Here is a 22,580-nt window from a genome sequence, read left to right on the forward strand (position 1 = left end):
GTCTCTCCCTCGGAGGAGGGTCTGGTAGTTTCAAACTGCTGACCTTGCCGTTAGCAGCCGAATACGGAACGCACTTGGCTCGCAGGGACAACTTGGTCTGGTGCTCGATGGTCTCGGTCTTGAGGCTCTTAGAGACGCCTCTGAACTTGCAGTTTGTACGTGGGGATCGAGGAGCCCCTGGCGTCTGCTCATAAGCAGAGCTGGGCATCGGAAGAAAGGCCGGGCTGAAGACTCCCTCACTACCCAGAAGTCCGTGTGGGGCTGGAGCCGGGAAGCTGAGCCAGAACAAGGGAACACGTGGAGTCCCAGGAATTCTGCCCCAGGACAGCCATGCAGCCTAGTGAGCAGGGACGCAAAGAGAGAGGCTTGGGTCCTTGCTACTGCTCCTGATTTTCAGAAGCAAGCAGAGCAGGGTGGGGAGGTGAGGGGGGTTTGGGGAGTTGTGGGGGCGGGGGGAGGGCGACAGGGACAGAGGTGAATCCAACTAGAAATAGGCTGGAGGCAGGCCTGGGTGGAGGGAGGAGGGCAGACTTGCCATGCCCCCTCCCTCTCTCTTCCTCCCTCCCTCCCCTCTCTCCCTCTCCCCTGCCCAGGCTTTCCTTCCTCCCTCCCAACTGATGACCAGTCATCCCATTCCTTTAGCTTTGCCTGCCACCCCAAGGCCACCCTCCCCTTCCCTTCCCCTCCCCTTCCCCATCTCCTGCACTCCTGACTCCATCATCTACACCCCATTCCCTGCACCCACCCTCAACCCATCGCCAACACCCCACCCAATTCTCTGAACCAACACCCCATCTCCTGCACACACCCCCACTATGGCAGTGGAGGGTGGGGAGAGAGGGAGGGAGTGCCATGCCTCTGCCAGACTCTGCAGGCAAGATGCAGGGGTGGGTGAAGGGGGGGCGGGCCTCCAAGGCCCCTTCAGCCAGTCCCAGTCTCTGTGATGCCAGGCTCAGGGACATCTGAGATTCTGACGCCCCCAGAAGCTGAGACTCCCTGATCCCCTCCATCTCCGCACCCGCCGCCAGGACCTGAGTGGGGTGAGTGAGATCAGAGGAGCTGCGAGTGGGGAGGCAGGTGGGAGGCTGTGGAGGGGGAGCAGGTGGGAGAGGGAAGGTGAGTCAGCAGGGCAGAGCGAGCAAGAGTTTGCAGGGAGCCTTGTCATGCGCGCCCCCCCCTCACAGCGCTGGGCTGGCTCTCTGCACCCTGAAGCCATGCCCCACTCCCAGTTGTCTCCGGAGCCCACCCACTGCCACACCAGGGTTCCACTTTGACCTCCGAAAGGCCTGGCTTGGGGCTCTGATTGTTCACAGGTGAAGGGAGGGATGTGGCCCCTTCTAGGGGAATGACTGTTACAGGTGACTGAGCAAGTAGCAGGCTGTGGCAGCGGTGTTTGTCACCATCATGGCACCACGTCATCCGGATAGGAGGCCCTCGTAGGTGGGTCCTGCGTATACCCCCCCCCCTGCACCTTACAAAGGGTGCTCTGGGCGACCTCTGAGGTCTAGGCAGGAGGGTCTGTATCCAGTGGCCAGGACCTCGGGGCCCTTCACTTCCTCCTCCCCAGGTGTCCTGAGAACGCAGCGGGCGGGAGAGGAGGCTGGGCTCCAGGGACCTTTCTGAGGGTGGACAGATGGACCACTGAGCATTTCTCCTGCTGAATGGCCCCTGCAGAGGCCCCTTGGTGGCCTCTGAAGGTCACCAGTGTATTCTGGGTAGAGCCACGGGAGGAAAGGAGACAGCTCCTGGCCCTCGCTTGGCACTTACCTTGGGGAAGTGGGGGTGCAGGGGAAGCAGGCCTTTCAGCCTCTTGACAATCCTCACCTTGTTTCAAGCCAACTCCCTAGCTCACCAGGCCTCAGTTTCCCCATCTGTCACATGGGTCCACAATCCTTTCCTAGCTGCCCGCTGGCATGTGGTGAGGGTGTGCTGAATTACAGGCGTGAGCGGCGTTGTGGAAACGAAAAGCAACCTCACAGGTAACCTGTAGGAGGTGCTCGCCGAAAGAGGCCACCTGGGAAAGGTGGTAATTCACAGAGCCGGTCATCTCGGCCCTCGGTAGGTGAATCAGTCTGTTGGCTCCCATGTCTCCAGAAAGAGCTGCCCCTTTGGGTAGAAAGAGGACCCCTGATGGTGAAGTGGTTATGCGTTGGCTGCGAGTCGTGTGGTCGGCAGTTTGAGACCACCAGTTGCTCCTTGGGAGAAAGACTGGGATTTCTACTCCTATAAACAGTTACAGTCTCAGAAACCCACAGGGGTTGCTATGAGTCAACATTCGATGGCAGTGAGTTTGGGGGTCGAAACTCCTGGGAACAAGGAGGGTACCTTCTGCTTCCTTACGGCCCCGTGCTGGCCGTGGACAGCAGCCCGGCTGGGTCTGTGCCCAGATTGGCAAGTACAGCCACAGTTCTGTCCTCTGTCCTCCATGACTTGACTTTTCAGTCCCCTGACATGATTGTTCTGGTGACATAGTAGGTACTTACTTATTGGGCTGCTAATCACAAAGTCAGCAGTTCAAAACCACTGACCTCCTACTAGGGAGAAAGATGGGGCTTTCTACTCCTATAAAGAGGTGCAGTCTGGGAAACCCCCAAGGCACAGTTCTACCTGTCCTGTAGGGTCTCTGTGAGCTGGAACTTACTGGAGGGCAGTGAGTTTGGCTTTTGGTTTCAGCAGGATCCGCAAGTTATTTCCCCCACCCTTGACTTGGATTGGCCAAAAGAATGCAGCTGAAGGGACATCATGCAAGGTTGAGGCTAGGCCTCAAGAGACCCAGCCGCTTCTGCCTTCTTAGGCTGCTGCCCTGAGGCCCAGTCTGGAAGCTGGTGCAGCTTCAGGAGGCTGGGCAGACCCTCCCAAGGAGAACACCCAGGCAGATAGGTGGGCAGGGCCCTTGACATGGCAGCCGAACCTGCCTACCTGAGGGGGCCCAGGCAGCACCCCTCTTGACTTTGGGAAACAGCAGATCACTGCTCACTGCTGAAACCACCATGCTTGAGGTGGCTGTGGCCCAGCACAGCCTAACCAGGTGGGTTGGGGTGTGTGTGTGTGAGAGAGGTTGCAGGGAGGGCTGTCTCCGCACCGCACGCCACCAGGAGATGCCTAAGCCGCACTTGGAGCAGCCTCGCAGCAGAGCCCTTCTCCCCAGCTTCATCAGCCCAGCACGTGTGCACATACGTGTACGCGTGCCTAGGGTGTGTGTGTGTAGGTGTGTGAATCAGGTGGTTTATTCCCACTTCCCCTCCAGTGGTTGCCTGACGCCCACTGGCCTCTTTCTGGCCATCATGTCTTGGGAGGGAGGCGTGGTCAGGCCCAGTCTACAGATCATGAACGTGAGGCCAAGAACCGATAAGCAACTGACTGACAGTCACACACTAGCAATGTCCCCTGGTGCCAACTCAGGGTCCCAGGAAGCAGAGTGCTGGTGAAAAGTTTCCCTCTCTCGGCCCTACCGAGGGCCAGCCTCTCTGAGAGGGACACCCACGTTCTGGCTCCTTCCCTCCCTCTTTCCCATCCCTCCAACTTTAACCAGCCTACCCTTCCTGGGCCATATACTTTATTAAAAATATATCATTACAAACTCCATTGTCCATCGGGCTGGGGCTGGGGGCTGGGAGGGACTGCAGAGAGGGCCAAGCCCACATCCTGTCTCCTCAGGGGCATCCAACCCCAACCCCATTCCAGGGTCATCATGACTGGCTCTGGTGGGCTCGGGGCTGGGGAAGCGGGGAGAAGGTGGGGGAGGGTGCGGCCAGCTGGGCGGAGAGGGCTTGGCCCACAGCTGGGGAGGGAGAGGGGAGGGGGAGGGGTGCACAGCTAGGGACTATGTCGCCTTGTCCAGCAGGTAAAAATGGCAGAAAGTGACGGGAGGCCTATGCCTCGCCCTTTGTGGATATTTACAAAAGAAAGTCGTGAGCAACAGGTCACAGTCATGCAAAGGAACGCACCCCCCTCCCCCTCCCTCCCTAACCCCTGGCCCACCCGGCACCCCTGACGCCCACCCTCCCAGCAGTCCAACCGCCTTCCCCAAGGTCCTGAGAACAAAGGGGCCCCAAGGGGGAAAGGGGCTGGGGTGACCGGGGCCGCTTTGGCCCAGCTCACTTCAGCCTGTGCTCTGGGGCGGGCGGGAAGAGGGTCTCCCAGTCCTCGAAGCCCCCGCCTCCCTCCAGAAGGTCCAGGGAGCCAGGGTCCGCTCTGTCCTGAGTGTGGGTGGAGGTGGCCTCACCCCCCCGGCAGGGGCGAGGGCGGAAGCGGCGAGGGCGGGCCCGGAGGTCAGATGGCCGACTCCCTGCGGTAGGAGATGTTGTCCAGGGGCAGCGTGGCCTGCATGCGCTCCAGATCCAGGTGGCTGCCGAACTCCAGCATCCGGATGATGCCCGCCTCCTCCTTGGAGCCCGCCTCCAGGCCCAGGCCAGCGGCCACCGCCGCCGCAGCCTCCTCCTCCATCTCCTCTTCCTCCTGGCTCAGGAGGGCTAGCTCGTTCTCGTAGCAGAAGGCACTGGGCGGGGGCGGCGGGGCGGGCAGCACGGTGATCTTGCTCTCCTGCAGCGCACGGGCAGAGCAGCAGGGCGTGCCCGCCACCTCGTAGGTCTTGTGGAAGCGCGAGTAGTCCACCTTGTAGTGGCTCTTCTCCTCGAAGACCACGGGCTCGAAGCGGTGGCCCCACAGGATCTCGCTGGCCAGGTAGGAGCTGCGGGCCTGGGTGGTCATGGCCGTGGCCTCCACCATGCCCTCCAGGATGACCACGATCTCGAAGTCCTCGGCCTCCAGCTCCTCCTTGCCCATGCCGTAGAGCGGGCTGTCCTCGTCGATCTCGTGCACGATGATGATGGGCGACACCAGGAAGATGCGGTCCAGGCCGATGTCGTAGCCCACGTTGAGGTCCCGCTGGTCCAGCGGCAGGTACTCGCCCTCCTGCGTCATGTAGGGCTTGATGAGCTGCGCGCGCACGTGGGCCTCCACGATGTGGCTCTTGCGCAGGTTGCCCACGCGCCACATGAGGCAGAGCTTGCCGTCGCGCACCGAGATGACCGCGTGGTGGCTGAAGAGCAGCGTCTGCGCGCGCTTCTTGGGCCGGGCCATCTTGGCCATGATGGTGCCGATCATGAAGGAGTCGATGACGCAGCCCACGATGGACTGCACCACCACGGCGATCACGGCCAGGGGGCACTCCTCCGTCACGCACCGGAAGCCGTAGCCGATGGTGGTCTGCGTCTCCACGGAGAACAGGAAGGCGCCCAGGAAGCCGTTCACGTGCATGATGCAGGGCTTGGGGGCCACGGGGGCGGCCCCGCCCCCGGCCGCCGAGGGCCCCACGGCGCCGGCCTCCAGGTCACCGTGGAAGAAGGCAATGCACCAGAAGAGGAGGCCGAAGAAGAGCCAGGAGACCAGGAAGGCCGCAGAGAAGATCATGAGCATGTAGCGCCAGCGTGTGTCCACGCACGTCGTGAAGATGTCCGCCATGTAGCGCTGCGACTTGTTGCTCAGGTTGGCGAAGTACACGTTGCATTGGCCGTTCTTCTTGACGAAGCGGTTGCGGCGTTTCCGCCGGGGCACGTGGGCCTGCCCGTTGCGGCTGTGCCCGTGCATGTCCTGTCGCCGGCGTGGTCACGTGGGGAGACGCAGGGCCTGCGGAGCAGAAGGCAGACACTCAGCGTGAGATGCTGGCACCCACCCGGGGCTGCCTCGGAGGGGACGCCCGGGACCCGAGGGACTGCGATCCAACCCAAGCCCCCTTCCTTCCGCCCAGGCAAGGCAGGTGGGTGAGAAGGGGTGTGGAAGCCGACGTCCCCAGGATGCAGGCCTGGGTCTTAGCCCCTCCATCGCCCCCTGCCCCAGCAGTTTCCTGACACCTGGCCTCGCGGCTTGGGTCGCCCAGTGACCAGCCGTTTGCCTGTGACGCCCCAAGACCAGTAGCCGGTGACTTTTTACAGCTGCAATGAGCGGCTGGGGCAATGGGCCCAAAGATGGCAAGAGGGCTGGCACAGGGTCGGGCAGCATTTGTCCTGCCGCCCATGGGGTGGCTGGGCATCAGAAGGGATTGGGCAGCACCCAACAAGAACAGACTTCCATCAAAGGGAATCTGTATTCAAATGCTCTGGCGCTACATGCCAGAGGTCAGCGCACAGCAGGAGTGCAGAGCACTTCCAGAGCTGCAGAAACTTCCTCAATGGTGCTGGGGCCCCCACCCCCCTTAGACCCTTCCATCCCAGTGTGGCCCTGAGTCTCTGGCAGACATTCCTGTCCCCAGACTTGTCAGGAACAAAGATGGGTGGTGACTCCAGTGGTGGCAGTGGAGGTGGAGGAAGAGCAAGCTCCCGGCCTTGGCCTGTGCACCGGCACTGCTACCTACCCTCACGCAGCAGGTGGGGACCTGGGACTCAGGCAGGGAAGTGAGCAGCCCACGGCCACTCGCTGGGGAATAGAGTGGATGCAGACTTAGGTGTGATTCACACCTTGGCTCCCTGTGGATGCGGCCACAGTGTGGGGAGGTGGGGGTGGCTGGGGGGCGGGGGGACAGACGATGGACATGCCACTGGCCTATCTGCGGCCCTTTTCGACTCCCCGTTTCTTCATTTGTAACACAGGGTTCAAAAGTCCCTCTCTTACAAGATCTAAGGACCAAATAGGTGCTCAATTACAATGAGCCACCCTCCTGCCTAGGAGTCCTGGGGGCTGCTCACCGCAAAGCCAGCCATTTAAAGCCAGCAGCCTCTGCATGGGAGAAAGACAGGGCTTTCTGCTCCTGTCAAGAGTTGCGGTCCCTAGAAAGCCCCATGACTCCGAGTTTGGTTTGGTGTGAGCCCTGCTGCCTGCCTTCCCGCTCTGTCAGCATCCGCAGCTGTCTGGGCAAAGGTGGCCCACCCAGCGACGACGGGCATCCAAGCTGGGCCCATGGAGAGGAGCCCTCCCTCATCCCTCTCTTCCACTGGGGCCCCAGGGGCAATGGTGCTACCCAGGGTGGGGGTAGGGAGGCCCAGGACTGGCAGGGCCGGCCCAGGCCCGGCTGCGGGTAACGTTTTGGCCCAGAATTACATAAGGCTGCAAGTTTCTATTTTCTGTCCTATTCTTCTTCCTGATCTAATTGTGCATCTGTGGCAATGTTTATACACTTCCCTGCTTCAGGACAACTCCGTTGCCGCAGCAACCGGTGCGCGCCAACGCTGTAATTTAGAGATCAGATCAACAGCGCAGAGCCTGCCTCTTCCTCAGCCCAGACACTCCCGATCCGGCCCAGGGAGAGCCAGCCCTGCCCCCACTCCTTTCCTTGGTCACCCCAGCCCTGCTCCGGGTGCTTTTCCCATCCCCCTTGGAAGGAGCTCCCATAATCTTGGGGTTGGATCAGCTCCGCCTGCCTTGTGACTCCTGTGAGCCTGTTTCCTCATCTGGAAGGGCCAGGCTAGGGAGACCCCCTGTCGGAAGCTCACAGGTAGGGTGGTGATGGCCTTGGACGCAAACATCAGGCTCTTAGGTTTCACTACAGCCAGGACAGGGGGACTTCTGCCATTTCCCCGAGAGGCCCCGTCAGCCAGGTGCTGGGGGGACCATCTTGTGTGGCGTAAATGGAGCGCCTTCCAGAAGGTCTCCCTTCACTAAAGACGCCCCTCCCCCTGAATGCCTACAAAACTATCCCCTTCCATCCAGGCCTCAGAGGCCAGGGCTAGATGGCTTGCTGAGAGAGAGGCAGGTGGGCTCAGGTCCTGGGCCCAGGTCCCTGCCCTCGCTCTGGAGCTCCAGGGAAGATCGGCCTGCAGCCTCACCACTTCCTCTGGAGGGGGCGCTGGGCAGAGTTGGGGGGAGGGAAGGAGGAGAGGACACCAGCTTAGCACCTTTCTCTGAGCCCCAGCCAGTGCCAGACTCCCTGTCCACAGGTCTTGGGGAGGGAAGCAGAGGCATGGCACCTAGGTCTCTGATAGGGGAACACTGGGGTCCCCAGAGGGTGAGGGCCATGTCTAGGGATGAACTTGAGTCCTGGGGACCCCTGGTTCCCTCCCAAGGGGGACTGGGCTCCAGGGCTGGGAGTCCATTAGGTGCTGCAGGAAAGGGCTCTTGAGTGGGGGAAGGGGACGGATTGCCCCCCTCCCCTGTGTCCATAGGCAAGTGGAGACTCCTGGGGCCTCACCTGCTACCCCCATCAGTGAGCTGAAGTGGTGGCCTGGTGGTCAAGGCCCCAGGATCAGCCCTGAGGCTCCCTGTGTCTCCACCTCATTACTCACCCCACCCTTAACAAATCCTAACCCTAACTCCACCCCCAACACACCCCAACCCCAACACTCATACTTACTCTGACCCCAGTATCCGTCTCCAATCCCAATACACATTCCTTTCCTAATGGCAACACTCGTGCTCAGCCCCTGAGTCCCAGCATCCCCAGCTGCTCCCTATGCAGCCCAGTGAGGCAGTTGTTTCCCACCCACCCTGTGGCCCCTTCCAAGGACACAGCTTTCTGGGTCCCTAGTGCATACCAGGCCCTGCGCTGGCTGCTTGGCCGGCATCACCGTGGCCGTGAGTTCTTAATAGCCAGTGCATCCTGGTCCCCAGAAATGGAAAGCTGCTTCCGAAGGCATCCTGAGATCCCCAACCCACCACCCTGAGCTGGGCAGGAGAATGGCCACCCTGAAGACCCCTGGCTGGGGAGAGCCCTGCACCTTGCTGGCCGATGGGCCTGCTCAAGGAAGCCGGGCTCTGGACTCGGCAGGAAGGAGATGTTCACCTGCCAGCGCGCGCGGGGCCGGCTGCACAACGCCGCTACCCAACGGACAGAGCTGGTCCTGCTTTCAGTGACAAGCCCCAGGAGCTGGTCAGGGTTCTTGTTTGGCCCACAGGGTTCCCAGGGAGCAGACACACTGCAGAGGGGGCCGGAAGAGAGGCAGGGGAGAGGTGCCACCAGTAGCAGCCTCCCTTGCAGATACAGATCGGACTCTTCTTTGAAACAGGAGCCTGGTTATTTAGGTGCCTGCATCCTGTCTCTCACGTGTCAGGCCGTGGTGGCTTATGGGTGGCTTGAAGCTTCTGGTATTTCAAACAGCAACAGGGTCACCCACAGTGGACAGGTTTCCGCAGCGCTTCGGTACTAAGGCAGACCAGGAAGAAAGGCCTGGCGGTCTGCTTTGAAAATTGGCCTTTGAAAACCGCAGGGGTCACAGCCGATGAGCCCCTGGGGCTGAAGCATTCAGATGCACCTGGCCGCAACAATGGACACACCAGCAGTCAGGAAGTTGGTGCTGGGCAGGGCAAGGTTTTGCTCGGTTGTTCATGGGGGTGATGAATCACGTCCTCCCACAACCTCATTGCCTGAGCTGATCCTTCCACTTGGGAACAAGTGTTAGGTGAATCCGTGTAGGGGGTACCTTCAGTTCATCTCTTATCAGAGTTACAAAGAACAGAGGAGACACACACAGACGGGGGAAGACAGAAGCCAACACATGCCAGTGGTCCAGGAGTGGCAGCTTCCAAGATCCCAATAGAAGAGGATCTTCCTCCAGAGCCAGCACGAATAGCTAACCACAAAGGTAGCAGTTCAAACCCATGAGCTGCCCTGAGATAGAAAGATGAGGCTGGTCTGTCAGCTTCCAGATAGATTTATTGCCTCAGAGCCCCTGTCTAGGGTCGCCATTGGTTGGAATCTAGTCCAAAGCAAAGGGTTTGGGTTTGAACTGAGAAAATAAACAATGCCTGCTTGCTAAAACCATCCCTTATGGCATTTGTTGTGGAAGCATTAAAGAGCCAAGAGCAGGAGCCGGTCTGTTGGGCACAGGTGACCAGGAGCCGGCTGGATGCCATCTAGCAGCATTAAGCCTCCAATTACTTTTCTGGAAGGCCAAGTGGGGTCTGATTCTCCTTGCAAAGAAGGGGGCCGGTTGGCGAGCAGTTTCTCCCACTCCTACATGTACCTCTCCCCCTAACTACAGCACTCACACACCCACCAGGTCCTGGCCCATGACACCACGTGGCCCCGCAGAGACCTCTGCTCCTCCTGACCTCTAGCCCAGGGGACTGCTGCCAGCCTCCCCTGCTGAGGGCTCCTGGAGGGTCCCGGCAACAGCACACCATTACAGAACCAGAGGGTGGGGCCGGCTGGCAGCCCATGGCAGAGGACAAGAAGGCCGATGGCCCGGTGCTGGCACCTTCTAGTGCTAACCGTTCTTGAAATGGCAGGCACGGGTGCTGGCTTTTAGAAATCTGAACGAACGTCAGAATTCTTGGCACCGTGAGGAAGGTTCACCACGAGGCCAGTCACGGAACTCCCTGTCTGGCCGAGCCAGCTCGGCCCAAGGGGGGCCTGGTGGACACAGAAGGCCGAGGGAAGTGCTGCCCGCTCCTGCCCCTAAGGAGCCCTCATGGCATGGGAGCCCACCGTTGCCACCGTGTATGGTGACCTCCCACGTCTGCACGTCCCTCGTAAAGGCTTTATTCAGCAACGAGGGATACTGAGGCTGAGATGGGAACGCGAAGGTGATGTCCTGAGCTCTCTCCTCCCTCCCTGGGCTCCAGGGGAGGCAGGAAGGCCGGCCCCGCCTGTCACCTCCTGCGTTTTCCCTACGGCTTTATGACTTGAAATGCCCCCTCCGTACCCCGTTGGCGTAGTGGTTACCCATTGGGCTGCGCTAACCACAAGGTCAGCAGTTTGAAACCACCAGCTGCTCCTCAGGAGAAAGACGGGGCTTTCTACTCCCGTCAAGAGTTGCAGTCTCAGATAGGAACCGAAAATACAGGGAATCCAGGACGGATGAGCCCTATAGGACCAGTGGTGTGAGTGGCGAAACAGGGAGGGTAAAGGGAGAATGGGTAGGAAAGAGGGAAACGATTACATGGAACTGTGTATGACCTCCTCCCTGGGGGACAGACAGCCGAAAAAGTGGATGAAGGGAGACGTCGGACAGGGCAAGATATGACAAAATACCCATTTATAAACTATCAAGGGCTCATGCGGGAGGGGGGAGCGGGGAGGAAGGGGAAAAATGAGGACCTAATGTCGGGGGTTTAAATGGAGAGAAAATGTTTTGAGAAACGATGTACAAATGCGCTTTACACAATTGATGTGTATATGGATTGGGATAACAGTTGTATGAGCCCCTAATAAAATGTTAAAAAAGAAAAAAAAATTAAGAAAAAAAAATTAAAAAAAAAAAAAAGAGTTGCAGTCTCGGAAACCCACAGGGGCAGCTCTACCCTGTCCTACAGGGTCGCTAGGGGTCAGTATCGACTCGAGGGCAATGAGTGAGGATGGGTTGGTTTTCCGCTTGCCCATAAGTCCCTTTGCTAGAGAAAAGGCGGTAAAACGGCTCTGGTAGCTCCCAGCCCCCCGAGCAGGTTGCCAGGAATGGGGTCTCCCTCTGCCCACCTCCCCTGAACCCATGAGACCCCAGACAGAAGCGCAGCCCCTCCTGACACCCTGCAGAGGGCCCCTGTACTCAGCTCCCAGCCAGGCTGCCAGGCCACCGACCATCATGTTATATCTCCACCTCAAACTTAAGGGCTTAGCCCCGGGGCCCTGATCCCCCTTACTGGGACCTCCCACCCAGTCACCCAGCCACGCACAGGCTGGGGCTGGGCAGGAGGTCCCACCCAGGCCCAACCTCGGGCTCCCTACACAGCGCCCTGCGGCCCCTCTTTCCAAGCTGGCTGGGTTGGGTTGTGGGCACCAGCTTCCCCACCGCACAGCCCCTGCTGTCTGTCTCACCATTCCACTGCTGTACAACTCTGGGGCTCCACGAGCCGGCTGACCCCAGGGATCCTCAGTCTCAGCTCTGTCCCCTCCAACCATGTCTTCTCTCCTTGGACCTCAGTGTCCTCTGTGTAAGGGAGGTGGCGGGGCCTGCTCCCTGGGCCATTGAAGCACGTGGCACCGGCCTGCTATAGAACCCTGGTGGAGGAGAGGGGCGTAGGAGAGGCTGGGGGTGGCGGTGGGTCAAATGGGACACATGATGGTGGCCATGGTGACCTGAGCGACCCTGGCAGGGCTTCCAGTCCTGGCTGCAGCCACTAACGGGGACACCTTCTTTCCTTGGTCTGCAGCCAGGGGACCCACACACAGGGTGGGTGGTAACGTCATGAGAAAAACCAACAAACCCTACAGAGACATAGGAACAGGGGCACGAATCGAAAGCTGTGCGTACTCTGTGTGTACACCATATTCATCACAGCGCTGTTCACGTAGTGAACAAATCTTGTTGTTTATCAGGCTGTTGTTGGATGGCAGGGAGTCGGTCCGGCCCACAGCGACCTGGTGCACAACAGAATGAAACACCGCCCGGTCCTGCACCGTCCTCCCAACTGTTCCCATGCCTGAGCCCATCGATGCAGCGCTGTGTCCCCCCATCTCCTCGAGGGACCCCATCTTTGTCGCTGCCCCTCCACTTTACGAAGCATGAGGTCCTTCTCCAGGGACTGGTCTCTCTTGACAACATGGCCAAAGTATGTGACACGAAGAAGTCTCGGTGTCCTCGCTGCCAAGGAATACCCTGGACGTCCTTCCTCCAACACAGATCTGTTTGTCCGTCTGCCGGTCCACGGTGCTTTCCACATTCCTTGCCGGCACCGTATTCAGATGCATCGGTTCTTCTTCGGTCTTCCTTATTCCGTGTCCAACTCCGTGGCACATAAGGCCACAGAGGGGACCCTGGCGGGGCCGGGCACACCTTATCAACCAAGTCACGTCTTGGCCTGAGGGCGATCGGCTGCACAAAGCTGCTTCAGAGCCAAGAGTGGGACAACCCAGGTGCCCGGCAGGGGCAGGATGGAGGCGTAAACCAGGGCAGGCACACACCAGGGGACACGGTGCTCCATGACAGAACAAGGGGTCGGTGAAACGCCCCGCGACACGCGTGGGCCTGGAGGGCGAGCTATGGAGGGAAGCGTGTCCATCACAAAAGCCAGCATGGTGCTCGAGACCACGGTCCTCAGAGGGCAAGAGAAGGAAGAAAATGACAATAAAAAATAAAAGGCCAGAGAAGACCGTCGCACGAAAGAAGAAAGACAAGCAGCGAGTGACGGAATGAGGCAGCAGGCCAGCACCTGAGTGAAGGCAGTGACCGGCGATGGGTGGGCGCTGCTTGGTGTGACCAGCCCCTCCCACACCTGGCCCCCAGGAGCTGGTAAGTCCAGGGAAGCTGAGGGGCACACAGTCTCCCTGACCACCCAAAGGAGGCAGCCACAGGGCAGTGAGAGGGGAGGACTCCTTGGGAGAAGTGGAGAGAATGGACCCTGGCACTCCATCGTCTATCCCCTGAGCTAGGACGGCAAAGCCCGCTCCCTGTTCCGTCTCTCACCCTAACTCTGGGCAAGGTGGGAAGGGGTTGGAGGCCCCAGGCGGCTGAGTTCTGTCCCTCAAGGGAGGAGCTGGGGCCCCAATCTGGCAATTGGGGTTCCCAGATGCCTGTGGACCTTGGCAGGCCCCCTGCTGTGCTGCGCAGACCACTCCAGATCTCCCTCTCTGCCCGCTTCCCAAGTTCTGAGAACCCCATTCTCCCAGACTCCAGTGCTGCACCTTGGGCTCCGGAGCCGCCCAGCCAACCGCTTTCTGCCTGTGTGACCTTGGGCAACTTACTCAGCCTCTCTGACCACTTAAGGTTCTCCTCAGCTCTGAGTGGAACTAATAATAGTGCTTACTTCCTAAGACGGTCATGAAGAATTCATGGGATAATGCACGTCACATGGCCGGCACAGAGTAAGCAGCCGATAAGTGGTTCCTACCGGCTCCCAAGACCCAGCTAGCTGCCCTTCCCTGGGACTCCTGACCCCCGATTTCAGCAGCAGCCCAAAGGCCTGGGTTGGAGCCAGCCCTACCTCGAGAGCTAGCTCTGTGACTTCAAGCAAGTCCACCAACCCCTCTCCAGCCTCACTTTCTTCATTTGCAAATCGAACCCACTGCCATCGACCGGACTCACAGCGACCCCTCATGGGGCTCCGGAGACTGCAAATCTTTGTGGGAGCAGTCAACCTCCTCTTTCTCTCTCAGATCAGCCAGTAGGTTTTGAACTAGTGACCTTGTGGTTAGCAGCCCAGTGCGCCCCACCACCGCACCACCAGGGAGGGCTGCCCTTAGGGCCAAAAGGAACACAGTAAGCCTACCTGCTGGGTGCCCCCGGTCAGATGGGGCCAGTCGTGAAGCACAGGCCACACAGTGAGTGTTCAGAAAACAGGTTCCTCCCCCGCCATCTCCCAGTCCCGGCACCCCACACCCGTCCCCACAGCCACCCTGTGACATGGAGTGCTGCCGGAGCACCGCCCCTGCTGGCACTGCCCTGAGTGCTTCCAGCCGACCAATCGATTCCTGTAACTCACGGTGACTTCTGAGGGCAGCGCCAGAAGCAGCCCTGCTTTAGAGGTCAGAAAACGGAGGCACAGAGAAGTCAAGGTGCCAGCTCAGGGTCACACACCGTGATCCGGACCCGGGCAGACAGGGCCCCGGCACACGGACAAGACCCAAGCACATCTACCTTCACCCAATAGACAGAGCAAAGCCTCCTGTGTGCCAGGCCAGCCGGGGCAGCAGAAACGGACTGGGGGAGGGAAGCTGGAGCCAGGACCTAGAGACCAGACACATGGGTGACTCTGGGTCCCAGTGGAGTCATGAGCCATGTGGGGTGCGCGGGTCCTCCTTCCCTCTCTCCCTCCCTTGCTCCCACTCGGCAAGCGAATACTGGGCCGGTGAACAGGGCTCAAACGCAAATTCTCAGCCAGACCATCCAGACCATCCAGACAGGGCCACCCTACAGGAGCCGACGGCCAGAGGATCAAGACCCCACCTGATCTAAGCCGCTCCTGAGATGCAGGGTGTGCTCTTTGGCACCCCGCCACTGCAGTGAAGCCCCACGGAGTTTGTCCTCACTCATAACAGCCCCGGGTCCAGCAACAGGAAGCAGTAACCGGCCCCGCCACCCTCACAATCATGTCTGGGTCAGAGCCCGCTGTCGCAGCCACTGTGCCAGTCCGTTTGGTGTGGGGTCTTCCTCTTCTTCTCTGATCCTAATCCCTACCCACCACTCACTGTCACCCCTCAGGACCTACTGCTTCTCTAAGTCTCTGGCACCAGGTGACAAAGATCTATTGCAGTCAGCGGAGACCAATAAAGAGGTGCGTAAGGCAAGGCTGGGAGGGCCCCGATGCAGAGAGCCTTGGCCTCAGGGCTGTCTCTCAGGGGCTGGTTACCCACTTACCCTGGTGCTTGCTCACTCTTCTGTAGTGAGTTTCACAATGTCAAGGACGTGCGATAAGCGTGTGGAGCCATTCAGTACAGATGAGTACGTAAGCACAAGCAAGCCCGCGCTTACCCTGCTTGTTCGGGTAACGGGTTCAACCTCGTTAAAGAGAAAGGGCCGTTGGGTAATGACACTAATAAAGAACAGCCCACAGCCCGTCGTGAACAGTTGTGCACGTCTCTGTTGGGTTTTTCTGGTTTGGTTTGTTAACCCGCCTTCACAAAGCCCACAGGAGTGAGCACAAGTTTCCTTGCTGACTGGGCACCGCGTCCCTGGCAGGGACTGGAAATTCAGAAAGAGGTTTTGACTCCATGGGAAGGTGTAGAGGGGTTGGGAAAGAGAGAGAGAGGAAGCCAGTCACACTTAAAAGCACAATCTTGGATGCAGTGATAAAATGTGAAATCGTTCACCACAAATTAGCTAGTAAGCACAAGGGATTCTGTGCCTCCCTACCTTATTGGATAATCTGACACGCATCATAAATATGGCACATTCTCTGTGAGCCCTGTCAGCCACCGCAGGGGGCCATGGCACCCAAAGGAGCCACAGAAGTCAGCAGGCTAGGCAGTCAGGGCAGCGGCTGGACGCCGGAGCTTGTGGCTGGCTTCCTGAAAGGGTAGTGGGAGGCCAGCCCCCTCCGGGTGGCCATCAGGTCAGAAACTTGGGGTGTGTGGACATCCCAAACTTGCAGCTGGTATCTGCTGATCAGATGTTGTGGAGGACGATGTCCTCTCAAACTGTGGGCTCTGTCTCCTGGTGGCCAGGGTCCGAGAGCTAGCGAGTCCTAGAGTGGCTAGTGGCGAAAGTGGAGAGGTGGAGGTGTAAGGCCTGGATCCATCTCCACGTATCGAGGATTGGATTTCCGTGGGTCCTTTCCACACACCCTTCTACAGCTCAGACAGCCCCAGCCCTGGGGGTACCCCAAAGGCTGGTGGCCTTTCTCCCAGCAGGAACCCTCCTTCCCTGGAAATGCCAGTGGGGTGGGGTCAAGTTCTGCTTCCTCACCAGGGCTGCTGGGACCTGTCTGCCCACCCCTCTGGCCGCAAACTTGTTGTGAGTTTGCTATTCGGCGCCCACTTGCTGTGGACCTGACCCAGCCATGCCCGTGGCCAGTTTGGGGGCCGCTGGAGAGATGCCTTATGGGCATGTTGTGGCACAGTAGCATTGCCCTGTGGTCAGCATCGCTAACGGTGACCAGATTACACACACCAGGTCAAAGCACTGCCCAGCCCGGCCCGTGGTTGTGAGGGTCAGTAAGCCCGAATCCATTGTGTCAGTCCACCTCATGGAGGGGGCTCCTCCTGACATCAGAAGACCTCTTTGAGAAAGTGACCGCACCCACTGGCCTGAGGAAGTGGGAGCTGGTCCGGAGAACTGTGTTTGTGTGAAGGCGGGGTGGGGTGGTGGGTGTTAGAACATTCCAGAAGACTGCAGTGAGGTTGGGTGGTGGGAGTCACGTGAGCAAGGGAGAAAGATGCCCAGGATGAGGCCCTTGGAGCACGAGGTTTCTCAAGGCTGTGGCAGGGGCTGTGGACTTCATCCCCAGGGCAACAGGAAGCCACAGGACAGGGTTTTTGCCTGGGTTGGCCTTTTTCATGGTTCTGTGAAATCTCTCGGATGTACAAATGCGGGTAGATACCAGTGGCTCACCCCCGAGGCTCTAGCTACTGAGGGCTTCTGGCCACAGGGCCCAGTGGGAGCAGGCAGTCAGGGAGGAGGCTTCCCAGCCCAGCACCAATGGTGCTCAGAGGCACCAGGACCAGATGCCGGCTCAAGGAGACCTGTGGGTCAGAGTAGAAGTGTGCCCCACAGGCTCCACAAGGGCTGCTTTCCCAGAGGATCACCATGCTTTCTTCCGAGACACCCCAACCAGGCAGTGAGCCACAGGCCCCGCTCATTAACCACGCGCAACACCCAGAGACGGCAGTGGACCTAAAATTCAAAGCAAACAGTTTTGGGGTACAGTGTGGGCTGAGAGCCCATGGGGTGAATGCGGAAGGTGGGAAGAGAGGTGGCCAGAGGATGGGGTGAGCGGGGAGTAGAGAGGGGAGCCTGAGGTCTGGGGTGACCTTAGAATGGGCAGGGGAAGCATCCACCTACAGCTCCTGAGCACCCCCAACCTGAGAGGCATTAAACCGTGAGGTCTTAGGATCCCGGAGGAGATCACTGGGGCGGGGGCGGGGTACTGAATGAGGGGAAGCCAGTCCTACACCCCCAGGAGGGACTGATGGAGGGGGCACAGCCAGAGGGAGGGAGGAACCATGTCAAGAGGGCATGGTCTCCAACCGTGCAGGCGGAGGGTGATGCGGGCAGAAATGTCCCTGCTGGCCCTGACCACCCTGCACCCCCTGGCAACAGGGACTGTGTCCCTCTTCGACACATCCCTCTATTCCTGCTCAGCCCAAAGGAACCATGGTGTCTTGGTGGTTAAAGGCTCAGCTGTTAACCAAAAGGCTGACGGTTCAAATCCATCAGCCGCTTTGCAGGAGAAAGAGGAGGCCGTCCGCTCCCAGAAAGATTCCAGCCTTGGAACCCCCTGGGGGCGTTCCACCCTGTCCTATAGGACACTGTGCGTTGGAAGCCAGCCCGACTGATGGGTTTAGGTTTGTCAGTTCAACCCAAACTCGGGGCCATGGATCGAGTCAACGCTGACTCATAGCGGCCCTCCTGTGGGTTTTCAAGACTGTAACTGCTTATTTACAGCCGCAGAAAGCCCAGTCTCTCCTCTGTGGAATGGAGCTGCAGGTGGCTTCAAACTGCCGACCACCCGGATCGCAGCCTGACGCATAACCAAACCACCAGAGTTCAGTTCAGCGCAGAAGGGTGCAAACGCTCCATGGGCAGAGAAAGGAAGGTGCTGGGGGATGGGTGGGGAACTGGGGTGGTTGGAGAGAACTTAGTCTAAGGCGCTCTTTCCATCCAAGCACCCACACTGCTAATCTTCACCCACATCACTGAGTCCCTGGCCTCCGTGCAAGTAAGACTCCCGGAGTTGGGGCTGCCGGCCTGAGGCCAATGTCCTCAAGTACACATTCAAAGATGGCCCAGAGTGCTGGCTGACCTGAGCGGACCCCAGCTAATGAGGAGGAAGGCGTAAGGGGTCAGAGCCACGTCTCGCTTCCTCCCTGACTCTCAGGGGCTCAGCTGCAGTGGCCACTGGGTAGGATATTCCTGCACGGGGATCAGCTTAGCTGCAGCCTAACGCCCCTCCACTAATGGCTGGTGTGTCACAGTCAGCCAAAAGGAGGACTTGTTTGGAACAGTGTGGGTCCCTACAGGGTATTTTTAAGTGAGAAAAAGAGACAGCGATGAACAGTAGGCCTAGGACCTACCGTTTGTGTACGAGAGCGAAAAAGAAATTTCCAGACATCCACACTCACTTGTCTGGGGATGGAGACCCAGGAAGCCGTGCCACGGGCTGCCTCCGGGGAGGGAGCAGGTGGCTGAGGACGCAGTAGGAGGGAGAATTCTCACTGTATTCCTGTTCATGCCTTTGTAATTTTAGAAGCGTATGCGTGTTTTACCTAGGTGGGGAAGTATACACAGATAGCTTCAAAATAGTGCGTACGTATGTGTCTGTTGTCTGAGAAGAGGGGCCGCAGCATTCAAGAGCGCTTCAAGAGGGACAGTGGACTAGAGAGCGCTTCCATCATGTCTGTCCTTGGGAACATGCCTGGGCCTCTCTGTCTGTCACCCACAAAACACAGGCAGGCTGCCAAGATGAGAGGGGGCAGAAGAGGGTGAGGGTTTGGGTCTCCACTTCCTCATTTCCCTTCCCCCCTCAGCGCCCTCCAGGGCCCCTCTGAGCCCACCCTCCTCTAGGCCTGAGGACCCTACCCTGGTTCTCTCTCTGGCTGTAGCCCTGGCTACCCCTCCCCCAGTGTCTTCTCAGCCAGGTACTTACACCCTGCGACCCCATCCAGTCCCCTCCGGTCCCGGGACTTAAAATAGCCCCCAGCGGGCATCTCCCCCAGAGTAGTTCCCACCATGTGGGACCCCATGAGTCCCAGGACCAGCATTTCCAAGACAGGAAAATCCATCCCAGGCCTCACACCTCTCTTGCCTTCAGCTTAACACCTGGGCCTCCTCATTCAACCCTCCCGGAATCAAACCAGCAACAATAATCAATGTTCCAGGACCCAATCCACCAGCTGAAAAAGGTCCGTGGTTCAAATCCACCAGCCTCTCTAGGAGAACGATGTGGCTTCCTAGAGACCGACGGCCTCGGGGCCCTTGAGGGCGGTTCTGCACTGTCCAGTGGCATCGCTTTGAGCCACAGTCCGCTGGATGGCAGTGGGCTCTCGTTTGGAGCCAAACCCTGGCTGGTGACGATAAGCAGAGCCCCACCACCAGCTGGCAGGTTGGTGCTTCGAACGCACCGAAGCCAGGCAGGCCTGGCAGTCTGTGGCTGATGGGTCACAACCGAGAAATCCTGGGGAGTTGTTCCCTGCACACTTGGGCAACTAACATGGCTAAGGTACTGCCACTGACCTCCGGAAGGCACCAGGGGGCCATACCCCAAGTCCCCCAGCAGGTGAATGAGCAGGATTTAACCAGGCCTCTGGCTCCTCACTCAGCCCACCCAAGTGCTCCCCAAGTTCCCACCTGCCCAGCATGGTTCAGCTCACCCCTCCATGGCCTGTTCCGGCTGCGCCTCCTCTCCCCCACCGTCCCAACTCCACAGGGGGCTGAGGGTTCCCGGTCACTCTCAGCTGGAAGCTCACGAGGCTCCCCACGGCTCCGGATCAGCTCCCAGTCTGGCAGCGGCCTGCCCACTCTGACCTCACCCCTGCACTCCCCACCCACCCCTTCTACACCACCCCTTCTCCCAGCCCCTTGTGCACACTCTTGCGAGCAAGTACACACACACACACACACACACACACACGCACACACACACACACACACGCACACACACACACGGTTCATTCCTCCTGCCTCAGGACCTTTGCACTGGCAGGTCCAGCCCTGCTGCTCAGTCTTCCACCATGCAGGACTGGAGTCAAAGGCCTCCTCCTCCTGGAAGCCCTTCCTGATCAGGCCAGCTGAGGCGGCCCTGGTCACCTAGTCCCCCGAGCCCACCTCCTCTGGACTCTCCTCAAAGGCTGGGACCTGGACTCTCTGCTGCACCCCAGGGCCCGGCACCTAAAACTCACAGGGCAACCCATCCCAAGCCACACCCAGGCGTTTCAGAGCAGACTCCACACCCCAGGCTTTCAATGACCTGGACCTCAAGCCTTTCTCAGGGGCACCCCGGGGTGGATTCGAATCACCAACCTTGATGGTTCGGAGCTGGGCACGTCTCCTTTTGTGTCACCCAACAAGCCCTGCCTGACACAAACCCAAGCCCCTCGTAGTTGAGTTGATTGCAATTCAACCACCCATGAACCACACTGCACAGTCAGCTGCAATCTTTATGCACTCAGCTCTCCATGCCTAACTTCCACAGTGCTTCCAGGACCCCACAGGGAACTCGTTGCAGGAGTAGAAACCCCGTCTCTCTCCTGAAGAGCAGTTGGTGGATTTGAACTGCTGACCTTGGAGTTAGCAGCCCAACTTACAACCACTTCACCACCAGGGCTTAATCGCCAACCTTTCGGTGAGCAGCTGACCAGAGACCACTTGCACGATTCACTACCATTCAGTTGATTCCAACTCAGAGCCACTCTATCTGTGGTTTCTGAGACCAGAAAGCCTCATCTTTCTCCCTCCTGCCGGCTGGCTCCGGATCCCTTGTCCATCTAATCAAAAACCAAACCAACTGCCACCGAGGTGATCTCAACTCACAGGTGCATAATCCCAAAAACCACTGGCCAAGAGACGAGGTCACTTCAATATGTTGGAATTCCCATGTGGGACTTAAGCAGGGTGACGTGACAGATGCAGCCAGGAAGAAGCTGTTCTTGACTCCTGGTCACACAGAGCCCAGCATCCCCCAGGCAGGCGGGAGTCCCCGGGGTAGTGAAGAAAAGAGGGCTGGCAACAAAGACAGGTCATCCCAGGTCAAGGCCCCCAGCCCACCCAACACCTCTGCTCCCTCCAGAACACTTAGGAGTTTACAAAGTGCTTTAACTTCACGCAGCATTTCTGAGCAATCCCCCTGTCCCTGACCCCTGCTGGCCCCTAGGACCAGACACTTTTAAACCACGGCCAGGCCCCTGGTTCCTTCGTTAACGTGCTCTATCACCCTCATGAGCCCTCCCACCTCCCGAACCTCCAGCAGCACATCACGGTGCCTGGCGTGAGTAACTGTTGCATGAAGGGGCGGATTTGGAGCACCTACTATGTGCTGGGGCAACAGAAGGGAGCGAGATGCAACACTGCTGAGCTGAGCTCTGTGCATGGGGCCGGGAAACCAAGACAGAGGACTATGTAGGCGGGCCCCAGGCGAGCAGAAGGCTGGAACAGGGCTGGCCTGCATGGTGCAGGGGAGGCCCCCCAACCTGGGGCCCAAGCCCTGAAGTGGAGTTAAGGGGCTGCAGGATGAGCAGGGAGGGGGCTGGCAGTCTCGGCAGGCAGCACGCAAAGTAGAATTCAGACCTGTGTGCGCAGAGTAGAGGTTCCCAAGGCTGTCCGGGTGGCTTTGAACTGGCCACCTTTCAGTTAGTAACCCAGCGCTTACCGTGTGCCCCACCTGGCACCCCCATCTCCTCAGTGCTCACTCTTAGCATCCGCTGCCCGGAGTAGAACCAAACATATTACCCACTGCTACTCACTCTACAAAATGCATCCCCCCCAAAGCTAAGACCAGTGCAGTACAAACCCAGCACGGGCCCTCCCTAAGGCGACGTGCTGTGACATGCTTCATTTTGTCACCTTTCTGACAAGCACAGATCCATTGGGCAAGCCACTCCATCAACCTCACCGCCCGCTGTCGGGCCAGGACGCTGCGGTGTGGAGTGCAAGGGCAGTGGGCGGGCTGGCAGAGAGGGTCTGCTTGGGTTATGGGCTCCAGGGAGACACGGTGGTCGGGGAGAAGTCATGAGAATCTGCAGGTCTTTCAGGTCACAGAACCCCAATACTGCAGCTCAAACACTGGGGCCAATCCCTCCCCCAGGGACTGTTAGATCCTCTGCTGCCCACCACGTGGTGCCATTCTGAAGTTTCTCGCACACCTCCCGTGACAGGGAGCTCACTACCTCCTCAGACAGCCCACTTGACTGTGAGGAGTCAGGCTCCGTCAGGGTGATCCGTGCAGCTGCTCGCTGTAACTCTCTCCATAGCTGACGGTCCCTTCTCCTCGCTGTCCCCAGGCCCATGATGTCCGATGTAGGCAGCCTTGGTCCTCTCTCCGCTCCACTAAGGTGCCCCTCTCCTCGGCCTTGAAGCCCAGCCAGAGAGGCTCTTTGCAAGGTCAGGCGGCCCTCTCCACCACCA

The 22,580-nt window shown here is 59.0% G+C and overlaps 1 protein-coding gene across 1 annotated transcript in view; it reads right to left on the bottom strand.

Annotated features, from left to right (window-relative positions):
* Positions 1–3,986: 3,986 nt before the first annotated feature.
* The window catches only part of KCNJ4 (potassium inwardly rectifying channel subfamily J member 4), a 25,283-nt gene continuing 6,689 nt past the window's right edge, over positions 3,987–22,580 (bottom strand). The window contains exon 2 of the mRNA XM_004700252.2: positions 3,987–5,628. Coding sequence (XP_004700309.1) covers positions 4,273–5,589 — 1,317 coding nt within the window. The 5' untranslated portion in view covers positions 5,590–5,628 and the 3' untranslated portion in view covers positions 3,987–4,272. The remainder of the gene's footprint in view (positions 5,629–22,580) is intronic.

Source organism: Echinops telfairi, unplaced genomic scaffold, assembly GCF_000313985.2.
Source record: "Echinops telfairi isolate 266 unplaced genomic scaffold, ASM31398v2 ScPeMD7_2;HRSCAF=8, whole genome shotgun sequence".
In the NCBI taxonomy this organism is placed as follows: Eukaryota; Metazoa; Chordata; class Mammalia; order Afrosoricida; family Tenrecidae; genus Echinops; species Echinops telfairi.